The sequence below is a fragment of the Lissotriton helveticus genome, chromosome 10 (genome assembly GCF_964261635.1).
Source record: "Lissotriton helveticus chromosome 10, aLisHel1.1, whole genome shotgun sequence".
NCBI classification, from domain to species: domain Eukaryota; kingdom Metazoa; phylum Chordata; class Amphibia; order Caudata; family Salamandridae; genus Lissotriton; species Lissotriton helveticus.
Window position 1 is genome coordinate 1,032,078,202 of NC_136071.1, and position 23,351 is coordinate 1,032,101,552.

At 42.1% G+C, this 23,351-nt stretch overlaps 1 protein-coding gene across 1 annotated transcript in view; it reads left to right on the plus strand.

Annotated features, from left to right (window-relative positions):
• LOC144784742 (serum paraoxonase/arylesterase 2-like) overlaps positions 1-23,351 on the plus strand; it is a 499,971-nt gene that overhangs the window by 250,944 nt on the left and 225,676 nt on the right. The window contains exon 4 of the mRNA XM_078663730.1: positions 20,921-21,089. Coding sequence (XP_078519856.1) covers positions 20,921-21,089 — 169 coding nt within the window. The remainder of the gene's footprint in view (positions 1-20,920; positions 21,090-23,351) is intronic.

Here is a 23,351-nt window from a genome sequence, read left to right on the forward strand (position 1 = left end):
ATTGCAATCTAGGTAACCATCCCCTTGTGCAGGTTTAACTGTATCAGGGCTACACCAACATTCCATCAGGGAAGTAGAAATCCCTACATTGAGCAGGTGTAAGTAGATCTCTGTTATAGCAGGGGTATGAGACCCTTCCCTGGGCAGGAGTAAACATTTCCTCAAATGAGGTCAACACCTTTCATTAGGCATAAAGTATTCCTTTAGGCATCACACACCATCCTATTACCTGATGCCTGAACAGGCAGGGCCTTCCCCCTATTAATCAGGAGCTTACAGGTAAAACATTTCCTGCAATAGAGATAATCAGTTTAGCAGAAGTAAAACACTTCACTGAGGGTAAAACATTTCATTAACCATTTCCTTAGGCAGGAATGAAACTCCTATGGCAGGAATAAAAACATGCCACTGCGGATAAAACATCTCATTAGGCAGTGTAACTATATCCTTATAGCATTAACGTTCACCTACTCAGCAATCAACAGATAACAACTCTTCAAGGCAGAGATAACCATTTTTAACAGGCAAGCCTGAGCTTAGAAGACTTGGTTTATGCATGTAAAGCCTTTTAGTAAATGTAAACATTTCTTTAAAGCAAGGAGCACCTCACTCCATAACTGTGGGCATGTGCTCCACCTTTCAACCAACATGAATAAATGTTTCATTAGTCAGCAGACACAGTTCATTATGCAGCTGTTGGCGTTTCCACCCCCAGGCCAGGATCAACATTCTAATTCCTACATTAAGCAGGCATAAACCTCTCAGCACCCAAGAGTAATCCTGTAAATAAGTAGAGGTTATAACACTGGGGCAGGGGTGTAATAAAACTTCTATAGTTCAGAATAATCCTGGTTCCAAGCAGGAATAACCACTTCAAAACTCTTCCCCAATCATAGGTAACCTCCCCCTAATCAGGAGTAAACATTACAGGGAAGGAATCGGGCATAGGCATTTCATTAAGTAACTTATAAATAGAACATTACTCATTGCTAGAGAGCAACATCTCATTAAGCAAGCACAGGCCTTGCTTTAGACTAGTAAAACATTTCTGTTAATTAAGGTGAACATTTCAATAAGCAATTCAGTAACGCATTCTCAATGGGCATTTTACTATGCCTTGGACTCCCCTATGCAGGGCTAAGCCATCGCAGGTGAACTCCGTATGTCTTTAGGCCTACGCCGGAACCAGGGCCCAAACAGTTAATGAATGGCAAGCCTGTCCTCAGGCATAAACAGTAACTTAATGGCCTCCACGTCACTAGAGGCACATAGGGGCCAACAGGTGAGCACTTCAGGTCAAAAATACAGCGTTTCTCTGAGGCCTACAAGAGAGCGCTTGGAGGCACAATTACAGTGCTTCTATGGGACATTCAAGAAAGCGCTTGGAGTGAAATTACAGCGCTTCCCTGGGCACTCCCTCAGTTCCTCACATGACAGCGCTTGGCCACAGGCAATGCTGGGGACAGCGCTTCAGCAGGCAATCTGGTTTAGATAATAGCACCCTGCAGGTACAGCACTTCACAAGGCAGCAACCCCCTTCAGTACCTCAGCACTCTTCACAGGGACAGCAAAGGAGCGTTGGGGGAGCAGGGAGTCAGTGCTTCAGAAGGCAGCAACTTCTAGAGCCACAGAAGTTCCTGGTGACACAGCGCTTCAGGGGGATAGCGCTTTTCAGGATTCACAGCGCTACGATATAGCAGGCAATTCACAGCAGAGGTAGCGCTCGGCAGACAGTTCATTCCAGGTAGCGCTGCTGAAGGGCACCACAGAATATAGCGCTTCAGGCAGGAATCACGCCCAGGATTCTAGCGCTTCACAGACAGCAGGGTGCAGGGCTATTGCGCTTTGGCCCACACGAGGTGGGGGCAAGACCAGCAGGTCTAATAACATTCAGTTCAGGGTGCTGCAGTTCAGGCAAATATAGCGCTTCAGAAGGCAGCAACCCCCTCCATTACTTCAGCGCTCTTCACAGGGTCAGCAAGGGCAGCGCTAGATATACAGGACAGGTGACACCCCAGTAGCAGGTTAGCAAGGGAGACCCCAGGTAACATCAGGAAACGCAGGGTCAGTACCGCGCCAATACCTGTTTGCTTCTTCAAAAGTCCTGTGATGATTTAATTTCTTCTTAGCGCTTTAGGTTTCTTGCGCCCTTGTAAATAGAGGCTTAGTTTCTTGTTGGCGTGATGTTTCTTGCGCCCTTGTGAATAGAAGCTTAGTTTCTTGTTGGCGTGATGTTTCTTGCGCCCTTTGGTTTCTTGTTTCCTTGAAGGGGGTTAAGTTGGTGGCTGGTGTTAGATCTCCTCAGCCAATCCCCTCAAGTGGTCCCTGGGGGTTCCCTTCCGCGGGGTTAGGTCAGTGGGGGGGGGGTACAGGATGCCTCAATACTTGTAAAGCAGCACTCTCGGCCCTGTCATTTCCAGCATCATAAGACCCTGCCCTGACCCCCACTGCCTATCCTCCTGCGTAGGTTCTTCCCCAGGTCTTCCCCTCAGTCACTCTGACAGGAAAGTTTTCCTTCCTTTCCTTATACAGTGCCAGTTGACAGTTGGCAGTGGCAGTTGGTGTCACCTCACCTGTTCCAGAAGGTTCCAGGGGGTTCTAGGAGGTTCCACCATTCTACCTGTGGGCAGGCTGGCAGGCTAAGTTGATACATTGTTTGGAGGGTTCCAGCCAGGCCCTAGCCACTAGAATGCGCCCACTAACCCCGCTGCAGCAGCAGTGGTCAGTGGCAGCCATGTTAGGGGTATAAGACACCTGCATCTTAACATCAGTTTCACAGTACACAGGGCAATCCTCACTACACAAGGCCAATACATTGTTGTTACAATAGGGGCATTCTAAATTAAAAGGGGTAAAAAACGAAAAATTTCTGGGGAAAGGGCCAAGTCCCACACTGCCGAATTCTATAAAGAATTCCAACCTCATCTTTTACCTTACTTATTTCACCTTTTTTCATTTTTTGGTTCCTCTGGCACCATTTCAGGCTCCGTTGCTGATGCTTTGATTATTGTGCTCCCCAAGCCTGATAAAGATCCTACTCTAGTTTCTAATTATCGCCCCATATCCTTGATAAATCAAGACTGTAAATTATATGCTAAAATCCTTGCCTCCAGATTAGCTCCTATACTCCATTCTATTATTCACCCTGATCAATCAGGATTCATGAATTATAGATACTCCGCTAATAACATAAGAACACTGCTACATGTTATTGAACAAAGTTCTACTCTTCTTGTTCCCGCAGGAGTTATGGCTTTAGACGCAGAAAAAGCATTTGATAAACTTCATTGGCAATTTTTATTTAGAACTTTAATATCCTTTAATTTTGGTCCCTCTTTTATTCGTATGATTTCTGCTTTGTATTATGCTCCCACTGCGCGTTTATTTATCAACTGCCAAATTTCCACTCAATTTTCCCTATTTAGAGGTACGCGGCAAGGTTGTCCCCTTTCGCCACTTTTATTTTTGTTGGGCATTGAACCTTTTCTTAATTGTATTCGTAATTGTGATAATATTCAAGGTATTACAGTTAAAAATGTTACTGTCAAAACTTTGGCATATGCGTATGATGTGTTATTGTTTATTAGAAAACAAATTCCTCTGTCCCACTATTATTAGATTTTATTGCCAAATATTCTGTAGTCTCTGGATACAAACTTAATGTTAGTAAAACTGAATTTTTCCCTCTAAATATGCTGTGTACCCCTGATATGTTACCTGTGAATGATATTATTTGGCAACAAAATAAACTGAAATACCTGGGTATTTGATTTTCCTCCTCCGTACCTTCAACGTTAAAATTAAATAGTGATTTTATATTTGACTACATTAAAAATAAAACTACTAGATGGTCTTCCCTTCATCTTACTTGGTGGGGGAGAATGGAATCTATAAAAATAAATATTGCCCCTAAATTTTTTTATTCCCTTGCTATGATTCCCACTCAATTTCCACTGACGTTCTATAAACGAATTGATAAATTATTATCTAAATTTCTCTGGAACAGCAAACCTCCTAGAATTGCTTACAAAAAATTAAAAATACCTAAATATCATGCAGGATTTGGCCTTCCTGACTTTTTACTTTACCATAAAGCATTCATATTAAAACAAAGCTCATTATTGTTTATTGCTTCTCCTATAGTTAAACCTCCTATTTGGCTTGATATAGAAGCATCGCTTGTGGATCCTTTTCCATTACCATCCTTGCTTACTATGTCTCATAAAGCTACTATTGTACACCGTTCGTCGATAATCAAATCTTCAAGATTGATATTCAATGATTTAGATTTAAATGTTGCTTCCCCTTTAATTTCTACATTGGATTTATCAATATGGCATAGTGCTATTATTAAATTGAATAGAAATATAACTTTCTGGAATTCATGGATTAAAGCGGGCATCTTCTACCTTAAAGATATATTTTGTGATAATACTTTTCTTCCTTTTGATAAATTGCAATTGAAATTTAAATTACCTAATACTGATTTGATTAAATATCAACTTTTCACTAACTCCATTTTAGACTCATTTCCTAATGGAGTTCCTTCCACGGTCACAACTGATTTGATAATTTATCTTAATGCTATTTCTAAATCTTCAAACGCTGTTTCCATATTATACAAAAAATGTGTTTCCTCAATTGGTACTAAAATCAATGTAATTTCTACATTTTGGAACTCGGGGCTTTCCATTTCTCTATCCAGTGACTCTTGGAAAGTTATTTGGCTCAATAGCATTTCTGGTTGGTTACCGGTGTCTCTTTATCAAACTAATGCATATATTTTGTTTAATTCATTGTGGACCCCAATACGTCTGCATCGTGCTAAGTTACTTTCTTCAGATATTTGTTGGCACTGTAAATTGCATCCTGGGTCCTTACAACATATGTTATATGATTGCCCCATTATTATGAAATTTTGGTCTGAAGTTTGGGCCATAATATCGAAAATATTCCCTATTCAAGAGACTCTTTCTTATAAATTGTTAATTTGTAAATCAGTTGTGCTTTCTTACCCTCTTACTGATTCTGAAGCAAAGTTGTTTAATTTCTTAATTTCTGTTGCTCTAAAATTGATCACTTTTTGTTGGAAGGATGCTTCGTCTCTATCTGTTCATGCTTGGTGATCATGAATTATCTTTACAAGAAGAGGTGCACAATTATCATTACATGGAATTAATCATAATATGCTCTCTTATAAATCCTTCTGGTTACCTACAGATTCATATTTGTTGTTATAATAATAATTATTCACTATTATTCTGTTTTAGGTTAACACTCTATATGTACTCAATTTTACATGTTAATAGTAACTCTACGTCTCATATAAGATGATTTAATATGCACTCTCCCCCTCTTCCCTATGTCCTTTTTCCCTCCCATGAATTTATTTTCCCCTTGATTGACTATTATGTTATCTTACTCTAATGATTTATTCTATTTTAATGATTATTTGTATTAAGCTATTAATCAGATTTTATTGCTATCTCATGTATTCATGTATTGTTTTTTGTATGTCACCTTCTAAAAATTCAATAATTATTCTGAACTAAACAAACAAAACAAAAAAAAACATACGATTAAGAATATCATATACATCATTTAAATAGCCTTCCTTTTTAATACATATAAATTATCCCTAAAGTAAGCCATAAACAGTCCACAGTGCATGGTGCAATGTATTTTAACCCGTTGGCTGCGCCGCCGATTTTGCGGAAGTGTGCAAAACAGGCGGGGCCGCGTCGGCCATTGGCCGACAGCAGCACCAGCGAGGTAGTGCTGCCGTCGGCCAATGGCCGACGGCAGCATGGAAGGGGTTAATACTGGGACTTCAAATTTTAAGTTTTACATGTTGTGGAGTGAAAAACTCTTAAATCCGTTTTTCAGTACTGCAAGGCATGCTTCTCCTATGGGATAGCATTCGAGGTACCTTATCAAGTTGTAACTTCCAAATGGAAACATGAGAACAGTTCATGTTTGGTGTCTTTGGAATTATAACGAATAATCCTCGTTCATGGTGAAGTTGGATTTTAAGTTACAATTTTGAAAATGCCACTTTTAGAAAGTTGGTATTTTCCTGCCTTAGACATTTAGTTCCTGCAGCCTGTCTCTGGGTAACATGACTGGGTGTAGATGAAAGTTGGGCTGTGTCAAGTCACATTTATTGTTTTAGTTAATTAAGACCATAACAATGTTTATATAACATATTATATTTACTAATATCTTCTGAAATATATGCAAAAGGAAACATTCTTCTCGTCGTGGAATCCTTTCTTTGATAATTTCACTAAACATTTAATTTATATATGGTATATAAAAGAAAAGCTTCTGCTCAAGCAGATTTAGAACGAAGGGAAGAGTGCAAGTTAAGAAGCAATTATGAATGAAAAAATAAATAGCAACAATAAAACTTCAATATAGATTTAAGGTAGCCAACTATCAATAGTGTTAGTTTTCAGTCCATTGACAATTTTCAACTAAGGACCGTGGGGATCAAACATAATCACTGACCTGCTTGCATAGTCCATTGCATGTTTCAGTCAGTGAATAATGAGTTCTTTGGTCTGATCATGACAGGCTATATCCAAGTTAAACTTTGTGTATTCCTTCTACACAGCCACACACAATGGAGAGCTTAGGTGTGCCTGGATGTGCCATCACTGACAGGATGGGAGGGCAGAGCTGGGCACACCCCTACTTACACCTGAATAGTCTGTGTCCTGCCTCCACACTAAGGGCTGTGTACGCTCTGTAGTAATGGAGCCAGGGCAGGCAGGAATCCTCTGCACTTAAAAGGGAAACCTCTAGAAGCTTCTCCCACTTTTTAAAAGGCCCCTGGTATAAATATTGGGCCTCAGACACCAGTTCTTTATTGTGAGTTCCCTTTAAGGCCCATTTGGTTCTCCCTTATTTTAGCATAACTGCACGCTGCTTTGCTTTTCACACATTAAACACAATATTATTTTAGAAATACACCGTATATGTTTTTGTTATTTAGTTCTTCTCTCTGGGACACGTCTGAACATTTTACAAGGTCGAACAACACCGTGCCCTGTTATTTTCTGGGATTGGTTACCAACATATGGTGGCATTTAGACACAAAACCGAAGAACGTTTGCTGCTTTCAAGTACTGCACCTCTTATCATAAATACCATGAATTGCCTTCTGAAACTAAAGAGGAGAATTCTTGCAGAGGAAAATGTCCTCACACAGACACACTAGCTTTGAGCAACCTGAGATGCAGCTCACCTAACTACAAATGCCAGGTGTATTGAGGCCCATTCTAATCCCAGAGATCTCCGATACATCACTGTGCTAATGTAGTGAGGCTGGGCGTAGGCGGATATATCATTTACCATGGTAGAGCTTCTCATTTTATACAGTTTATTTGTAAAGCTAATTCTTCTACTTAGTTGCAAATCTTTTCCAATTTCAGCACAGTTGCTTCATAATAGAGCCTGATAGTTTCAATAAATATAGTAAACTTTCCTTGTGTCTTTCTTTTGTTTATATTGACATGCACAAATTAGAAAACCAATGGTGATGATCTGTAGGGGCTAAAGAGTTGTGTTCTGAGGTGCCAATTTACCTTTTGCTCTGGGAAGGTTAGGAGGGCAGGTAAGGCACTTTGAGATAGTAAGATTTGGGCACATAAGTACTGATGTGGTATGGTGACTCAAGCTCTACATTCAGATGTCTTGTGTTCCCAAGCATAGTTCTGTTTCTGAGAAGAATGTCTGCAACATAGCACCACTAACGGTTGGTCTGGTACTTATTGCACAGACCTCCTGAGTAGTGCTTGAGTGTGTCCAGAATAGCCCACACACCTTTTACCAGAGATGTCCGTGGTGTTGGATATTAATCCTCCACAGTGTTTAGGAAGCACCAAATTCGGTGTTTTTTCAAGTGTTAATGTTTTCTCCTTGTTTCCATTTCTGTTACTCTTATGGCGGTGCCAGCATAAATTGCTATTGCTGTTAATTGCAGACCTGCTGTCCATTCACATGTAACATACCATGGATTTACTAATGCAAGTGGTGATTTTACTTTTGTGGTTGAGGTCCACGATGGCTATCGCTTTGAAGTCTTTATTCTTGGGTCGATTTTCCAGCTGTTGATGCTCAGTCTAACACATTTCATGAATATATAATTGTTGCACCACCACAAAAATACAGAGCATATGTGCTTATTGAAATACCATTATCTCATTGAGAACATGCCACTTGGTTCCGCAGTGCCCTTCCACGCATACTGGCACCTGTACTTATGGGTCCCCTTAGTAATTATGGGGCCACCTGGCCAGCTCTAGCTGGATACTCTCCATACTCTGATATCACACATCTTAATGCTCAGCAGTTACAACAATTATATACTGAACTATTTAGTCTATATTGACGCTTGACTCCATATGTTCCCACTAATCATGAGAAAATTCAATTTTGAATTGCCCACTAAAAACGTACCAAATTGATGCTGTTTCCCCTTACAGGACCACAAGACAAGCACAGAATACTGACATAGTGCTTACCCCATGGAATGGTTCTTGCAATAGGTGACTGCAAAACTTGGGGGACAGTCTTTGCCATAGTATATACCATCTGTCACAGCACTCCGTCCATGTGAGTCTTGCCGGACATGCTAAAACGAATACAGGTCCTTACACAGGGCTGCTGCAGCCCTGGATTTGGGGATGAAACTAATTGGAAGTTTTCCTGTGGTGTCTACAACAATTTTATCTCACATTAAAAGGAAAAGTGGCATCTCTGCTACATGCCAGAGTCTTGCAGCAGTTGGACAAGCAAACCACGAACATGAACTACCTAGAACGATTGCAGATGTGTATAAATCTTTAGGATGTGATCATTTAGGAACCAGACCTACTAAACCACCTCTTGACAACCTAGTATGGACAAGGAAGCCAAGCAGACCTGTGATTTATCTAAATAAACACAGGTAAACCTCGCACAGGTTCTCCATTCTCTGAGCCCTCCGAGAGATGCTATGGTTTTCGTGATGTGGTACAAAAGGGGGTGGTGATGGATGAAGCATCTGAACCAATCAAACACTTGTGGTTTTCGTGATAGCACTAAAATCAAGACTCCAGACAGGTATCAGATTTCTGATACACATTCTCCTCGTTCCTTGCAGGACTAATCTAATAAGCAGTACAAGAGGGAAAGGCGATTTGAGCACAGACAAGAAAAGGACGTGAAGCCAATAAAAGACTCTCAATGCTCATCTGATTTAAAGATAAAGGAGGAAAAATCGCCTCCACGACCCCATGCCCAACATACTTCTTATTCTCCCAAGGAGCTCACCTCACTCCAAGGAGACTGGCCTCTTCCAGAAATCATACAAAGACATATTGCTTCGTTAGGTCTTCTCCCTCCCTCCACACCCAGATCACTCTCCGTCCGATCGACTTCTCTATCGCTGAACCCCCCCCTGCCTGACCCCCCCCTCTCTCCTCCACCGTTATCTGTTCTTTTACTTAATACAAGGTCAGCGGTCAAACACCATCATGAGCTGTTCACTCTGCTTGACTCTGAGAAGCCCGACTTGCTGCTATTAACCGAAACCTGGTTTTGTGACTCCTCTCTTCCTGTCCTCCTGGCTACCCTCCCCCCCTTCTACATTGCCTTGCGCGCCGATCGTCCGGCGGGCAGGGCCGGTGGCGGTGTGGCGTTAATCGCCCGGTCAGAATTACACTTTCAAATTCTTTCCTACTCTCCCATCGCCCCTACTGAATTTCTTGTGGCTCGCTCCTTATCCTTCTCTCCCCCTATCACTTGTCTTCTCATGTACCGTCCACCCCAGTCTTCCTCATTATTCCTGCCAGCATTTCAAGACCTGTTGGCCAATCTGGTGGTCAACTACGCCTCGGTCTTGGTGCTAGGCGACTTCAATTACTGGCCTTCGGACCCCTTTGAGTGCACCGCTTCCAAAGAGTTCACCGAATCTCTTTCCTCTCTAAATTTCGTCTCACACATAACTGTCCCCACCCACTCCCACGGTCACGCTTTGGACCAGGTTTGGTCCCTCAACCTTCATTTATCCCCGGTGACTGTATCCCCCTGCTGTTGGTCCGACCATGCCCTTATTTCCTTTTCTATTTCTCACCATCTTGTATCCAAAGTCCCACACGTCAGAAACACCTGGGCACGGAATTGGAACAGAGTTGACCTTGCTGCCTTGTCTTCCCTGCTTCGTACCTCCGTTCTGACTCTCTCCGGTCTCTCCTCCCATTCTCAAGCCAATGCCATTAAGACCTGGCTGACTGGAGGCTGCAATTCAGTGGCCCCCTTGCGTCGCATCTCCATCCGTCGACAAAAGGATGCTAACAGATGGTTTAACGACCACCTAAAAGAGCTAAAACTATCTGCTCCACAGGCGGAGAGACAGTGGAGAAGAAACTATTCCCTTGCATCAAAAACCCTCTATCTCAAATCACGTACTAAATATAAATCTGCAATTCTCTCTGCCAAAACCACCTATTTCTCTACCAAAATAGTGGCAGCGGAAAATAAATCCAGAGAAATATTCAGCATAGTAAACAATCTGGCCTATTCCGACCGAACTTCGTCCCAAATCCCTCCATCCCAGTTACTATGCGATCAGCTCAATACCTACTTTGTAGAGAAAATCACTTCCATCAAGGCCAACATTCCCCTCCCTTCACCTACCTTTGTGGACCCCTCCTCCCCCACTGTCCTCAATTGCCTTTCCTCCATCCCTCCTCTCACAGAGGCCTCATTTCGTGAGATACTCCCTAAAGTAAAGTCGGGCTCCCCGGCAGACACTTGTCCGGCCCGAATCCTGCAATATATTTACTCTTCCTGCCCTGAAGCTCCCATCACCTTTCTTAACAATTCCCTTGCACAGGGAGTAGTGACCCCGGCACTCAAAACAGCTTCTATAGTGCCCATCCTGAAAAAACCCGGCGCTGACCCTACCATCTCAGCCAACTACCGTCCTATCTCCCTGCTGCCCTACCTGGGCAAGGTGCTGGAACGCCATGCCACCGCAGTTCTCAGCGCCCACGTAGAGGCCAACGGTGGGTTGGCCCCCCGTCAGGCCGGTTTTCGCCCTAGGCACTCGACCGAATCAGTTGTAGTTTCGGTCCTGGACACCCTCAGGAAGGGCTTGGACAATAACAAACATCAGGCGCTGGTGCTTCTCGATCTTTCCGCCGCCTTTGACACGGTTGACCATGCCATCTTATTGTCCCGTGTCAGGGCGGCGGGAATCGGGGGCTCAGCCCTGCTTTGGCTGTCCTCCTTCTTGAGGGACCGCACTCAGGCGGTCCGGCTAGGCGACTTCACGTCCACTCCACTCCCTGTCACTTGTGGTGTCCCCCAGGGATCTTCTCTTTCTCCTTTGTTGTTCAACCTTTATATCTCTCCCCTCATCTTTGCTCTTCAGCAGCTGGAGGTTACCGTGTACAACTACGCTGATGAACTCCAGCTCGTCTTTGATCTGTCCACTTCCCCTCTTTCTGTCTCTAACTTTCAGTCCACCATGACCTTCATCAGGGACTGGATGAACCACAACCACCTGAAATTGAACCCGGATAAAACCGAGCTGGTTCTCACCGGTGGTTCGTCCAGTCCCTGGAATTCCCGTTTCTGGCCCCCCTCTCTTGGTCCCTCCCCCACTCCCTCACCTACAGTTAAAACACTGGGGGTTAAAATCAACAACCAGCTCACTCTTCACTCACAAATCAGTACTGTTGTTTCCTCCTGCTTTCTCACCCTCCGCACCATCCGCTCTGTCTCCCGTTTCTTCTCCCCACAGGCACTTAAGTTGATCATGGCCGCACTGGTGATCTCGAGGCTAGATTATGCCAATGCCATCTACAACGGCATCCCAGCATATAGCCTGCGGAGACTCCAGTTGGTTCAGAACCAGGCAGCTCGCCTGGTCTATGGTCTCCCACGGTACCATCACTCCACACCCCTCCTTAAAGAGCTTCACTGGCTCCCTGTTAGAGAACGTTCCCTGTTTAAGACCGGTTGTATGGTCTTTCAGGCTCGACAAGGCACTGCCCCTGCCTTTATTGCCTCGTTATTAAAGGAATACGTCCCCACCAGAGAGCTTCGTTCTTCCTCCAAATCCCTTCTCCAAACCCCACGTTTTAAACTTAAAAAGTGGGGTGGCACCAATTTCGCTACCCTTGCCCCCACTTTTTGGAATTCCCTTCCTGATCATCTCCGCTATGCAACCCATTATCTTTCTTTTCGCAAAGATTTTAAAACTTTTCTCTTCAATCAAGCCTTCCCTGTATAATTGCCCTTCTCTACCCACTACAGGTCTTATTTTCCTCAGGTGTCGAACTAACCACTAGCGCCAAGAAACCGTAAGGTGCACGCTGCGCTGTATAAATGTTTTAAATTAAATTTAAACCCCAACATATAACCGCATAATATGCCACAAACACTGAGAACCTTACTCCTGAACAGGAGTTGGGCAGTGACTATCCTCTACAGCGAGACAGAGGTCCGCATAGTGCACCACAATCTCTTGGTGTTTATGGCAGTAAGACCAACTGATAACTTTTTACAGTTGAAACCCCTGATGGGGCATAGCCCCTTCAAATAGGTTATATGACTTGGATATACAATTTGAGAGTGACATAAAGCACAGCATTAAAGTATTCTTCTGGGAAAATGTAGTTTTGTCTTATGGCATCCTTTCAGTGGAGGTTGATTGGCTCCCACTCTTTGTCCAAACATTCCTACAGGGTGAGGATGTAATACTTGCCTCCTTTTCTGCTCTTGACTCTGATGAGTTCAAACAAGTTTATGCAACAGAATGGGTTCCTGCAGAAACCCCGTCTTTATACAGCAATCATGTTGGCTGGGATAAGGACTCTCCTTATCATGTAATACCTACACGGTCCAGCCTGCAAGTGCAACCACATTATACTATTAAATGAGATGATAAAGCACCTGTTAGAGAAATATTCTCTCAAAAGGATTACCAGAGAGGCAATTAACCCTGTGTCTCAAATGAATAATCCTCTTTTTCCTGTTTTGAAACTGGATCATTCCTATCATATAGTCTTAGAATATAGACATTTGAACAGTCATACATGCACTTTTGCAATACAAAAAACACTCACTATGGCACAGATTAAGAATATAGGCCGTAAAAAATACAAGGGTACCTTGGATATGTCAATGGTTTTTTGCAGCCAAAATCTAGTGCCTGGAAGCAGAGATTGGACAGCCTTCTCAGCACTTGGACTTCAGCGTGGCTTCACAAGACTCACCATGGGCTGTAAGAACAGTCCTGGACTGTTCGCTGCCCACATAGTGTCAATTTTACATAGTATTGAACCTGATGTACTGTCTTATGTAGATGACCTCTACCTGACAGACGATGAGTTAAACCCACACTTGGCCAGATTGGATCACATAATTTTAGGGTTCACTGCATATGGCTATAGATTCAACTCTAAGAAATCTCATATCACGTTTGTAAGTGTCCTATTTTTAGGATATGAACTTGCACATGAGAGTAAGAGTCTTACCATTCACTTTTTCGAGATGGTAGTCAATTGCAACCCCCAAATACATAAAAATAAACTACAGTCCTTATTAGGACTTCACTCACATACATGTGTCCACACCACAAACCGGTCCCAGGATGCTTGTTTCTTGTCCAGGGAAGATCTGACTTGCCAGTTCGGGCTGGAGAGTTCTCATGAAGAACAGGGTCAAGGCTGATTTGTATATGGCTGGGTCTGAACGGGGTGGCGAAGTGAGCTAAAGAACGATAATGGTGTCAAGCCAGATCTGTGACTGGGGGTGAGTCTCTGTAAAGTTTCAGCCTCCGTCCATCATCCTCTTGTTTTTGCTTTGTACACAACAAACCTAGTCATCTGTATTTTACCGGGTGCAATTGGATTCACTTATTTAACTTTTAACAAAGGTGAGAGTGTGCTGATGGCATATAAATCACATTTATATTCCAGTGCAAAAATTCATTTTGCCTCTACTCAAAAAATACTGACAGCAGTGCAGATGGCTATCAGTAAAGAGCGGCCACTTGCACAAGGGAAAACATTATTGTTATTACTCCCATGCCACCCTTAGAGACTGCCACAAAGGCTAGCATTTCTCCTTCCTAGATGGATACAGTGGGCAATAGCTTTAACAGCTGTTGATGTAGACTTCATCTTCGACCAATCTTTATCCAATCCCAGGCTCAGTTTTGCCCCTTGCACAGTATAATTATATTGTTTACACTGATGGTTCAGCCCAGCCTGCTATAGGCTCCAAACAGCAATATTCAGGGGCATGCCTTACTGTTGTTGGTGTCATGTTGGGCAGCAAATTTCAACAACAAAAAACTCATGCCCAGTCCTTAGGGGACTGCACTGCGCATTAGGCTAAACTAAAAGTGTTGCTTCGTACATACGGATCCTGAATTCCCCACACCTATTGTGTGTGGTGTGTGTTACTGTGTCTAGGTCTTTAATGATAATTTACATTATTGGCATCAGAATGGATTCAAAAATTCTAAAGGCAGCACAATTAGGCATAAAATGCTTTGGGTTAAAGTGGTGGACATTAAAGTTAGATTGCCACAGGCTCATGTTATACATATGTTGGGTCATCAGCATGTGTAAGCACACGTTGCAGGGAATTCGTTGGCATGTGAAGCGGCCAAATCTGCAGTTGCTACTGTTGCTGCAATTACTCATTCTAAAATGAGAATAGATTCTGATATTTAGGCTGCTGTTCATGCCAATAAAGTCGGCACACCCTTAACTAAGGGATTTCCTTCTAAATATACATACCACGTAGGTGAACAAAACAGTCCTTTCAAAACTATTTTAGCAGTTTGTGATCATTTGATTCCCAACCAAAACTGCAGACTAGCTTTACTGATAGATGTGCATGAAGGTGTTGCTTTTGCACATGCAGGTGTGGCAGCCACATTTTCGCTGCTACAGCAACATTTGTTGTGGCACTGCTTATACCAATAAGTCAGATATTATGGCCTATATTGTGACATTTGTCAACAAATTAAAGCTTCCACCGTGCCTCGTCCACTGCAGACACACCTGTACATTTTAAACAAACCTTTCAACTGCATTTATTTGGTTCACTGTGGTCTTTTGATTTCTGACACAGCATTTAAATTCAACCTACTTGCAGTTGATTTTTGCTCAAGATTCTTGCTCTGGGTTTGGCCACAGCGTTCAGTTGATGCTCAAACTATTATTAAAGTCTATATTGGAACACATGCATAAAGTATATTCCACTCTGACCAGGGCCCGGCCTACGCTTCCAAAGCATACCAGGACCCTGTGGCATCCCTGGGTCTACAGATGTATTCTTCTTCTTGATATATGCCCGAGGGCAATACTGTTGTGAAGAGGATGAACTGTGACTTAAAGCAGTCCTTAACAGGTAGAGTATTAGGCACAGGGCGCAGTTAGATATACCACCTATACGGAGTTCAAGAAGCATTTAATCATCTTCCCAAAAGGTCTCTGTGTAGCTGGACCCCATACAAGGTCTTCGTTGGCATCAAAATGTATATTCCTGACCTTGACAGTCCAGATATTGGGGCATCAGCCATGCCCTTTGATGTAAAAGATTGTTGTCCTATCTTACAGGATCAACAACAGTACTGTGACAACCAATCAAACAATCGGGTAGAAACCAGAACTTTCTGGCTAGATTCCCTAAGTTGCGGATCTCGTGCGTGAGAAGGTGGTGGGAAAGGTGGAGTTTGGCCCATCTAACCATGCACCGGTGCCAGTCCTTGGCATTCAAGGAGCAAGAGCTGAAATCTTGCCCCTGCTTCCTAGTAAACACAATTGTTTTGTCTCCTTTGATAATATTAAGTTACATTATGTGGCGGATTCTTAACAGTAAGCCACCAAGAGGCCCTGGTAGTTTCTGAACTCCCCTTGCCACCAAGAGTCCTTGGTAGTTTCATAACTCCCCTTGCTACCATACAGGAAATTCCTCTACACCTAGTAAGCGCCACTGAAGTAGTTTCTCCCCAGCTGGGAGGGACGGGGAGGGCAGAGAATGTGCCACAATGATTACCTGCGCCCGCAACCAGCGTCATGACTGAAGTGTGTACTGAACTTACTGCTGCTTTTATTTGATTGTACTTGTGGCACCAGTTTTTCTATGTAGTGCTTGTGTATTATGTGGGTCGAGATGATTTTGTTGTTATTCTTTTGATGATTCTTCCATTTTAGACACTCCTCATGCACATATCTGTGTTTTCTTTTCATGGCTGAACCACACTTTTCTGGTCCCACCTAAGACATATGTTTATGTAACACTTTCCTTATTTTTCTATTCCTTTGGATTGTGTTTGTGACAGTTTTTTCTTGCTAATTATTGGCTACTATCTTCCAGAACGCACTGCTACAAAACTGTTTGACGGGGTGTTGGCCTCCCACTCATCTTCCCATAAGCAAAAAAGGAGTTGTCCCTATTCCAGTAATTCATGGAATTGTTCGAGATAAAGTTCTTACAACATATTCACTCCTACAGAGATCCTGTAGATACCATATATTTTTAGGGATTCTATGGGGGTTGTAATTGTACCTGGGTTACATTCTGCTGAGGGATGTTGAAACTGTAAACTCCATACTCCAAACTCAAATACTATACTGTTTTTGAATGCAAGAATTTGTACCTCAATTCTGCTAACTATGGTAAAATGATTTGTTACCACCATTATGGACATCACCATTTGCATTGAGCAAGTGTTCAATGCACACTTTTTGATTATAAACAATGGGAACATTATCCAACTACCTCACAAGGGAGTTCCAAAACATACAAGATTAATTCCCATATTTTTCAGGATATTACACGTCCGATCCAAAGTCCTTTTATTTTAAACTTGTCCTTACACCATTGAAAAATATATGGTCACTGAAACTAAGTGAATATATACAGACTCACTTGTCACACAATGAGCTGTGAAAGGCTACGATATAAGATAACATTGAAATGAAATCAATTTGGGGTAGAAAACCTTGGCAAAATCAGGGGACGGAAATCTTGTTCTGTGCCTGTTAAATTCCAAACCGAAATGATTTTTCTGAATGACACTGTTCAACACACCATGTGTCTAGTAGTAGCTAAGATTAAAGATATGAATGCACCTATCATTCCTTCCTCTGCATGATTTAAAAAAATGTAAAAAGTTAGGGCGATGGAAGCAGAGATGAATTCAGCTTCCAAAAATAGTACAGTCGTAATCTAAGGGAATGAATAAAGTGTAAAAAATCCAGAGCCTCCAGAACTATGCTTTAGAGACCCTCAACCACACAGTTTGCAGTTTGTGTATCTAAATAAATAAATATAAATATATATATATATAAATATATATATATATATATATATATATATATATATATATATATATATATATGTGTGTATATGTGTGTGTATATATATGTATTCTCTGTTTGTGTGGTTTGGTGTACAGCATCATCATTGGGTCTATCACTTGAGTTTTCTGTTCTATTCATGATCTACTTTACTTCACCAGGAGGGAGACTGTCTGGATTGCAACAGCAGGTAAAATCACCTCCTCTCCTGTGTGTGACTTATTTATTGAGCCAGGAGAGGGCTAAGGTTAAAACAGACGGCGGTGTAAGTGTGTACAAGTTACAGGGGCACAACACCGGATTGTTTTAATCATGGTTTGATCACTTGCACCACAACAAAACCCATTTGCGATGTGAGGCCTTCTTTTCGCACTACATTGACAACCATCCATGATGCCTCTCTGCTACTTGTGGCCCCCTCTATCGAGAATGAACTGAGAAAGTAACTTTTCAGATGGACAAACCTGGTCCATGTATCCATCTGTGCTCCATCGCGGTCGACCTGAACTTGTGACTTTCCCTGGTCTCACACCGCCAAATTGCAGTGAGTTTAGCTTTAGGCTCTCTGGTGCTATTTTGACTTATTATTTATAATTGCATATCCCTGATTCTACTGATTGGTGTTTTGTCCTTTTGGTCATGTTTTATTTATTAAATGGTACTCTATTTTTTAAATTTTGTGTGGTATCCTTTTGGTGTAATGTTTTTACTTTATTACAGTTTGAAGTCTTGCACAAATACCTTACACATTGCCTCTAAGTTTGGCGAGACTGCTCTGTGCGAAGCTACCAGTGGAGTGAGCACAGGTTAATTAGGGGTTTGCTTCTGACTTCACCCTGACAAGGATTGTGGTTGCTGCTTGAGTAAACTTTCACCCACCTCAATCAGTAACCCAATTTCATACGTTCCCCACCATATACCTTATGTGGCAACATCCCCTGTCCTGATCCAACAACCTGCAAGCTTAGCATGCTTAGTTTGCGTAAGCACCACTCCCACTTTATTGAGGTCTCTATGTCTACGGTCTCTTAACTGTGCACACCTCCTTAGAGATCTTGCAAAGTACCATCCCTAACCTGTAACATACATCAGTAATGCTTTTTCTATATGCAAAACGTGCCCAACCTAAATGAGCCAAAGATCCTGAGGCACAAAAACAGCTGATTTGTTTAGGTGGGAATTTTTCATGTTGGTGAGTTGTAAAACTTCAACCAACTTCAATGAGGCAAAGTCTTTGACTTCAAGGGCAAAGCCTTTTCCTTTACACACTCCTAGCCCTAAAATGGCTGCCTTATTTTGCTCCACGGGGGCATTGGCTGTGTTTTTGTTAAAGCTCTTAACTACAACTCAGACATTCTTATTTTATCTTCCTAACTGGATCACACACAGGTATTATCTGTTAAGAAAGATCTTTGCTTGAAGTTTCGAATGAGTCTGAAAAGTTTTTATTAAATCTTCAAATCAGAGAATCATCCAGCAAGAGGACCCCAAACATCGGTGGTAGATTCAAGCCATGAGAATGTGAGCGATGCACATGTGTACTCTAATTCAGAATTCTGCAGAATCGGGCATTTGTTTGAGAATTGTCAATACTCATGGCCAGGAGAAGGGATGATCTCATAGGAGCAAGAGCAGATGACCTTCAAATAGTATTCACAATAATAGGCAGTTTCTACAGAATTGGCTGAATTTCAAAAACCACCATTAGTGCAGTACACAATACAATTTAGTTTGCACAGAAAAACCCACCCCAGCATATTGGCTTGGGAGCTGTGGGTCAGAAGGAAGTTGTAGTGGTCTTTAAGTGGGCCAGATAACCGGCAGTGGACTAGAACCAGTATGTGGAACGTGTATTCGCAATACCAACTGCATCAGTCATTTTGTTTGAGAGAGGAAGTGAAGGGCAATTAGAGTTTTCAAGATGGATCAGCAGGTGCCAGTGTCCGTGATACCTCGCATGAATACCATATTTAATATATTGCTTTATTTTATATATCGGGATTAAGAACTGCATGGTGCATAAGTCAATGCAAACATGGTGGTAAGTGTTGTGGAAGGATAGGTAGAGAGAAATTTGCCTGTTCATGTTGATCATACGTTACTTCAGTTCATATGGACAGCCTCATTTTCATGGTCCTAAATGACCATAACTAAAACATGAGCTATTCCCTGGCAGGACAACGCCTTGCCTTTCTACTCCAGACTGTTCTGCTTCCTGTCCTCCTCCTGCCCCTAACGGAGTCTAGATATCAAGGAGGCAATAAGGCTCTCCTATCCTACGCTTCATAGTTATGTTTGTAACCCCATGTGGTTCCTATTTAAATTTCATTGGTTCAGAGGAAAAGGGCATTTCCCTGTAGGCACGCTTACGTCAAGGGTACAATGCCTCCTCTGTAACTAGATTCATTTCCTCTGCCATCCTATTCCTTTAGAATGAGGAGTTTATAGGCAGGGAGTTTATGCCCCTGAAGAAAGCTGAGCGATTCATATGGGCAGTAAGATTTTGACTGAAACATGTAGGCATTTTATTGATGGATATAGAAACCATAATGTTTCAGTAAAAACATCCAGTCACATATCCTTTTCAATTAGGACATGGACACCCACTTCATAAAGATAACTCTTGGGGTTATCCTTAATATATTTTTTTAAACCTTTTGTTCAGTTTTAGAGAATTCAACTCAATACAATAAAGTAATTGGTGGAGTACAGTGTAGAAGACATGGCTGGTTGTACATAAGAGGTTATTCTTATGGCAAGTCAACACTTGTGCATTTCTGACTGGGCACCCTTTAATGTATCCCATTGCTCCAATCCTACAAGCTCAACATTTTCCTACCTTCAGAACCAGGCCCCACTTCCCCCTGAATGCGACTTATCACCCAAACTCCTGTCAGTCATGTTGCTGGTTTCTGTGTTTGCACTTAGGTCCAGCAGTGTGTCGTATAAGTCCTGCCATCCTTAATCATTTTTAACTGGAACCCTAAACTAATTTTCAGAAATATTATTTCTTGTGAACTCCCAAAAAATCATCTCAAATTTGATTGAGCCCATCTCCGTGGCATTCACCTACCGGGGTAAGAGGAGGCACCCCTGTTAAGCATGCCGCCACATGACGAGTAAGGTGCCTTAGCCTGACCTTTCTGGCCAGTTCCTTTTTAGTGTGGAGAAAAATCTCTTACAAAAAGACCCCAAATATTTTATGAAAATGATCTCCTGTCTTTTGATGAGTCTTAAATGACATTGCTGTGCTGCTGTTGTGTGCACCCTTGGACACAGTACCTCTAGGACCAAGGTACCAAACAAACCGCCTTATCAAAGCAAAGTTTGTAGATATCATAATGGGAAAAATCATCATTTATTTTCTTTAAGGCTTTTATTCTCATATCCAAGTATTCAATAATAATAGTAGAGATAACTGCCGTCAGGCATTAATACCTCCATCAAACAAGCTTAAAATAGTGCTTGCTTCAGGTGGCCAAAAATGATGTGTTATGCTGGCTGAACAACAGAATGCCTATGTTGTTTTCTCTTTTTTTTTTTAGGGCTTAAAATATCCTGGAATGGTAGCCTTTGCTCCTGATAAACATGGTGAAATACTGCTTGTAGATGTAAATGATGAAGTGCTAAAACCAATTGTACTTCGAATTAGTCGTGGATTTGATTTGGAGTCTTTCAATCCTCATGGAATCAGCAAGTACATAGATGAAAAAGGTAGGCAAACATAAATCAAAATTTTTTTTATATCATGAAAATAAATCCTTGTATATCTATTTGTTTTGTATACAATTCCAGCAACTCTTGTGCCTAACGATGCATTTTGCATCTATGAGAAAATGAATGCAATAACAGTAGGAAGATCTAGTAATTGTTAATAGGGATGACTGAAAGATTCTGTACCCCCAACCCTGGCGATTCTGCCTGGCCTGAATATGGCTAGCAATGCTGAAACAAATTAAAGGTGCCCACAAATAATAACAATATGAATACATTTCAAAATGGAATTCCAAGGTGTAAACCATTCTTTTTTTATTCTTTTAAAAAGTATATGTTTTCAAATTTACAGCAGAAACAGCAACGCATTTCGTCTATGTTCTTAAAGATAGTATCATCTGGTGATTTTCATACACGCAAATCGGTCATGATCCAAGAGGCATGCTGGTATGGGTCAGCAAACCATCAACCCCGAATAAAACACATGTGGGATATGAGAACATCCACAGGCATTAAAGTGAAGTCCTATAGTAGGATCTCCAGATATCCAACATAGAGCCTGTAGTTGAATGTCAATATAAGGGGTCTATCAACCCAGCTGTGAAATTTGAAGTAGTGTCGTAGACACCAAACAAATAAACGTCTGGTACTCCCCGTGTACTGGTACATGTGCCCCGACTGACACTTAGCCATACCGGATAACTATGTCTGTCTGCATGTAGACAGGAAGTGCAAGAGGCGGGGCCTTGCCATCATTCTCCGAAAGAGTTTTAGATACAAGAAATTTAAGCTGAAGAAACTGAAGGGTGCCGAAGCACAAGGTTTTAGCATCTCTCCAATGCCAAACTTTCTCTTTCTAGTGTATTGAGATACAGCCCGCCAGGCCAGGTGGAGATTTTTTAGCATCTCTTGATAAGGCCATAGCCCCATGTATGTATTTGTATTAATTTTACGAACACTATGATCCTAAGGGACTTTAATATTCACCTGGAGAAGGAAAAGAATCCAGCGGCTTGCCATTTTCTGGATCTGGACACCTTCGCCTCATTCAATCTAATGCATGTTGAACCTGGACCCACACACAGAGTAGGTCACACGATTGATGGTGTAATTTCCAACTTAGCAGTTCAGTGTGAGTGCCCAGTACGGTCGTGGATCATATTGCCCCTACTTATCAGGAGTTGTTTCTGTTTCACTTCAGTCAGGTGCTATTCCTGATGTCCGGAAGAGAGCAAATGTAATTCCCCTTCTGAAAAAGACGATTGCAGACTCAGAAGTGCCATCTAACTCGCAACCAGTTTCATTACTCCATGCAGCGGCTAAAATCTTGGAATCATGTGTAAACCATCGGCTTAATACATTTTTTGGCTGACAATAAGCTGCTACACCCTTCTCAATCCGGCTTTCGCACCTGAGACAGCACGGAGACAGCATTGCTATAAATCGCTGCAGCGATTATGTTGAATTTAGATGCCGGTCTTAATGTGGCATTTGTGCTGTTGAACCTGTGTGCAGTTTTTGACAGGATGAACTACAACATTTTGCTAAAGTGACTAGAACATCTTGGCATGGCATATATGGCCCTTGTCTAGCTGGGATCGTTTCTCGAGGAAAGAGAGCAGGTTGTATGGATGAAGCCATTTTCATCTAAAGCCAAGCAGCTAAGATGTGGGTTGCCCCAGGGTGGTGTCCTGATCCCTTCTCTATGTAACATCCGTCTCCCCTGGCATATCTGGTGGAACTGTTCGCCATTAAGATTTTCTATGCGGATGATTCTCAGCTCCTATTAACTTACAAAGGAGATTCAGTTTGGGCCAAGGAAACTTTTGCTCTATGCCTAAAAGGGCCTCTTGAGTGACGTAGACAGAACAAACTTCAGTGCAACCCAGAGAAGACTGAGGTCCTGCTGTTGGACCAGGCCCCCTTCTGGGATGGACAAGGGCATGGCCAAGTAATGTTTCACTGCTCCCCCCCCCCCCCCCCAAATGGAGGTGGCTAAATATCTGGGTGTTGTATTAGATTCAAACCTATCCTTTAAAGCCCGGGTTTCTTCGGTGATGAAATCCTGTGTTTTGATTGTTAGCCTCCTTAGGACATGTTGGTACCGGATACCTCCGGAAGTACAGATCACAGTGGTCAGGGTGTTGATATTGTCATGCCAGGATTATGTCAATATCCTGTATCTGGGCATTCCAGGATGTTATATATTATATATAATAATCCAACGGTTACAAGTTGTGCAAAATATGGCAGTCCTCTTAC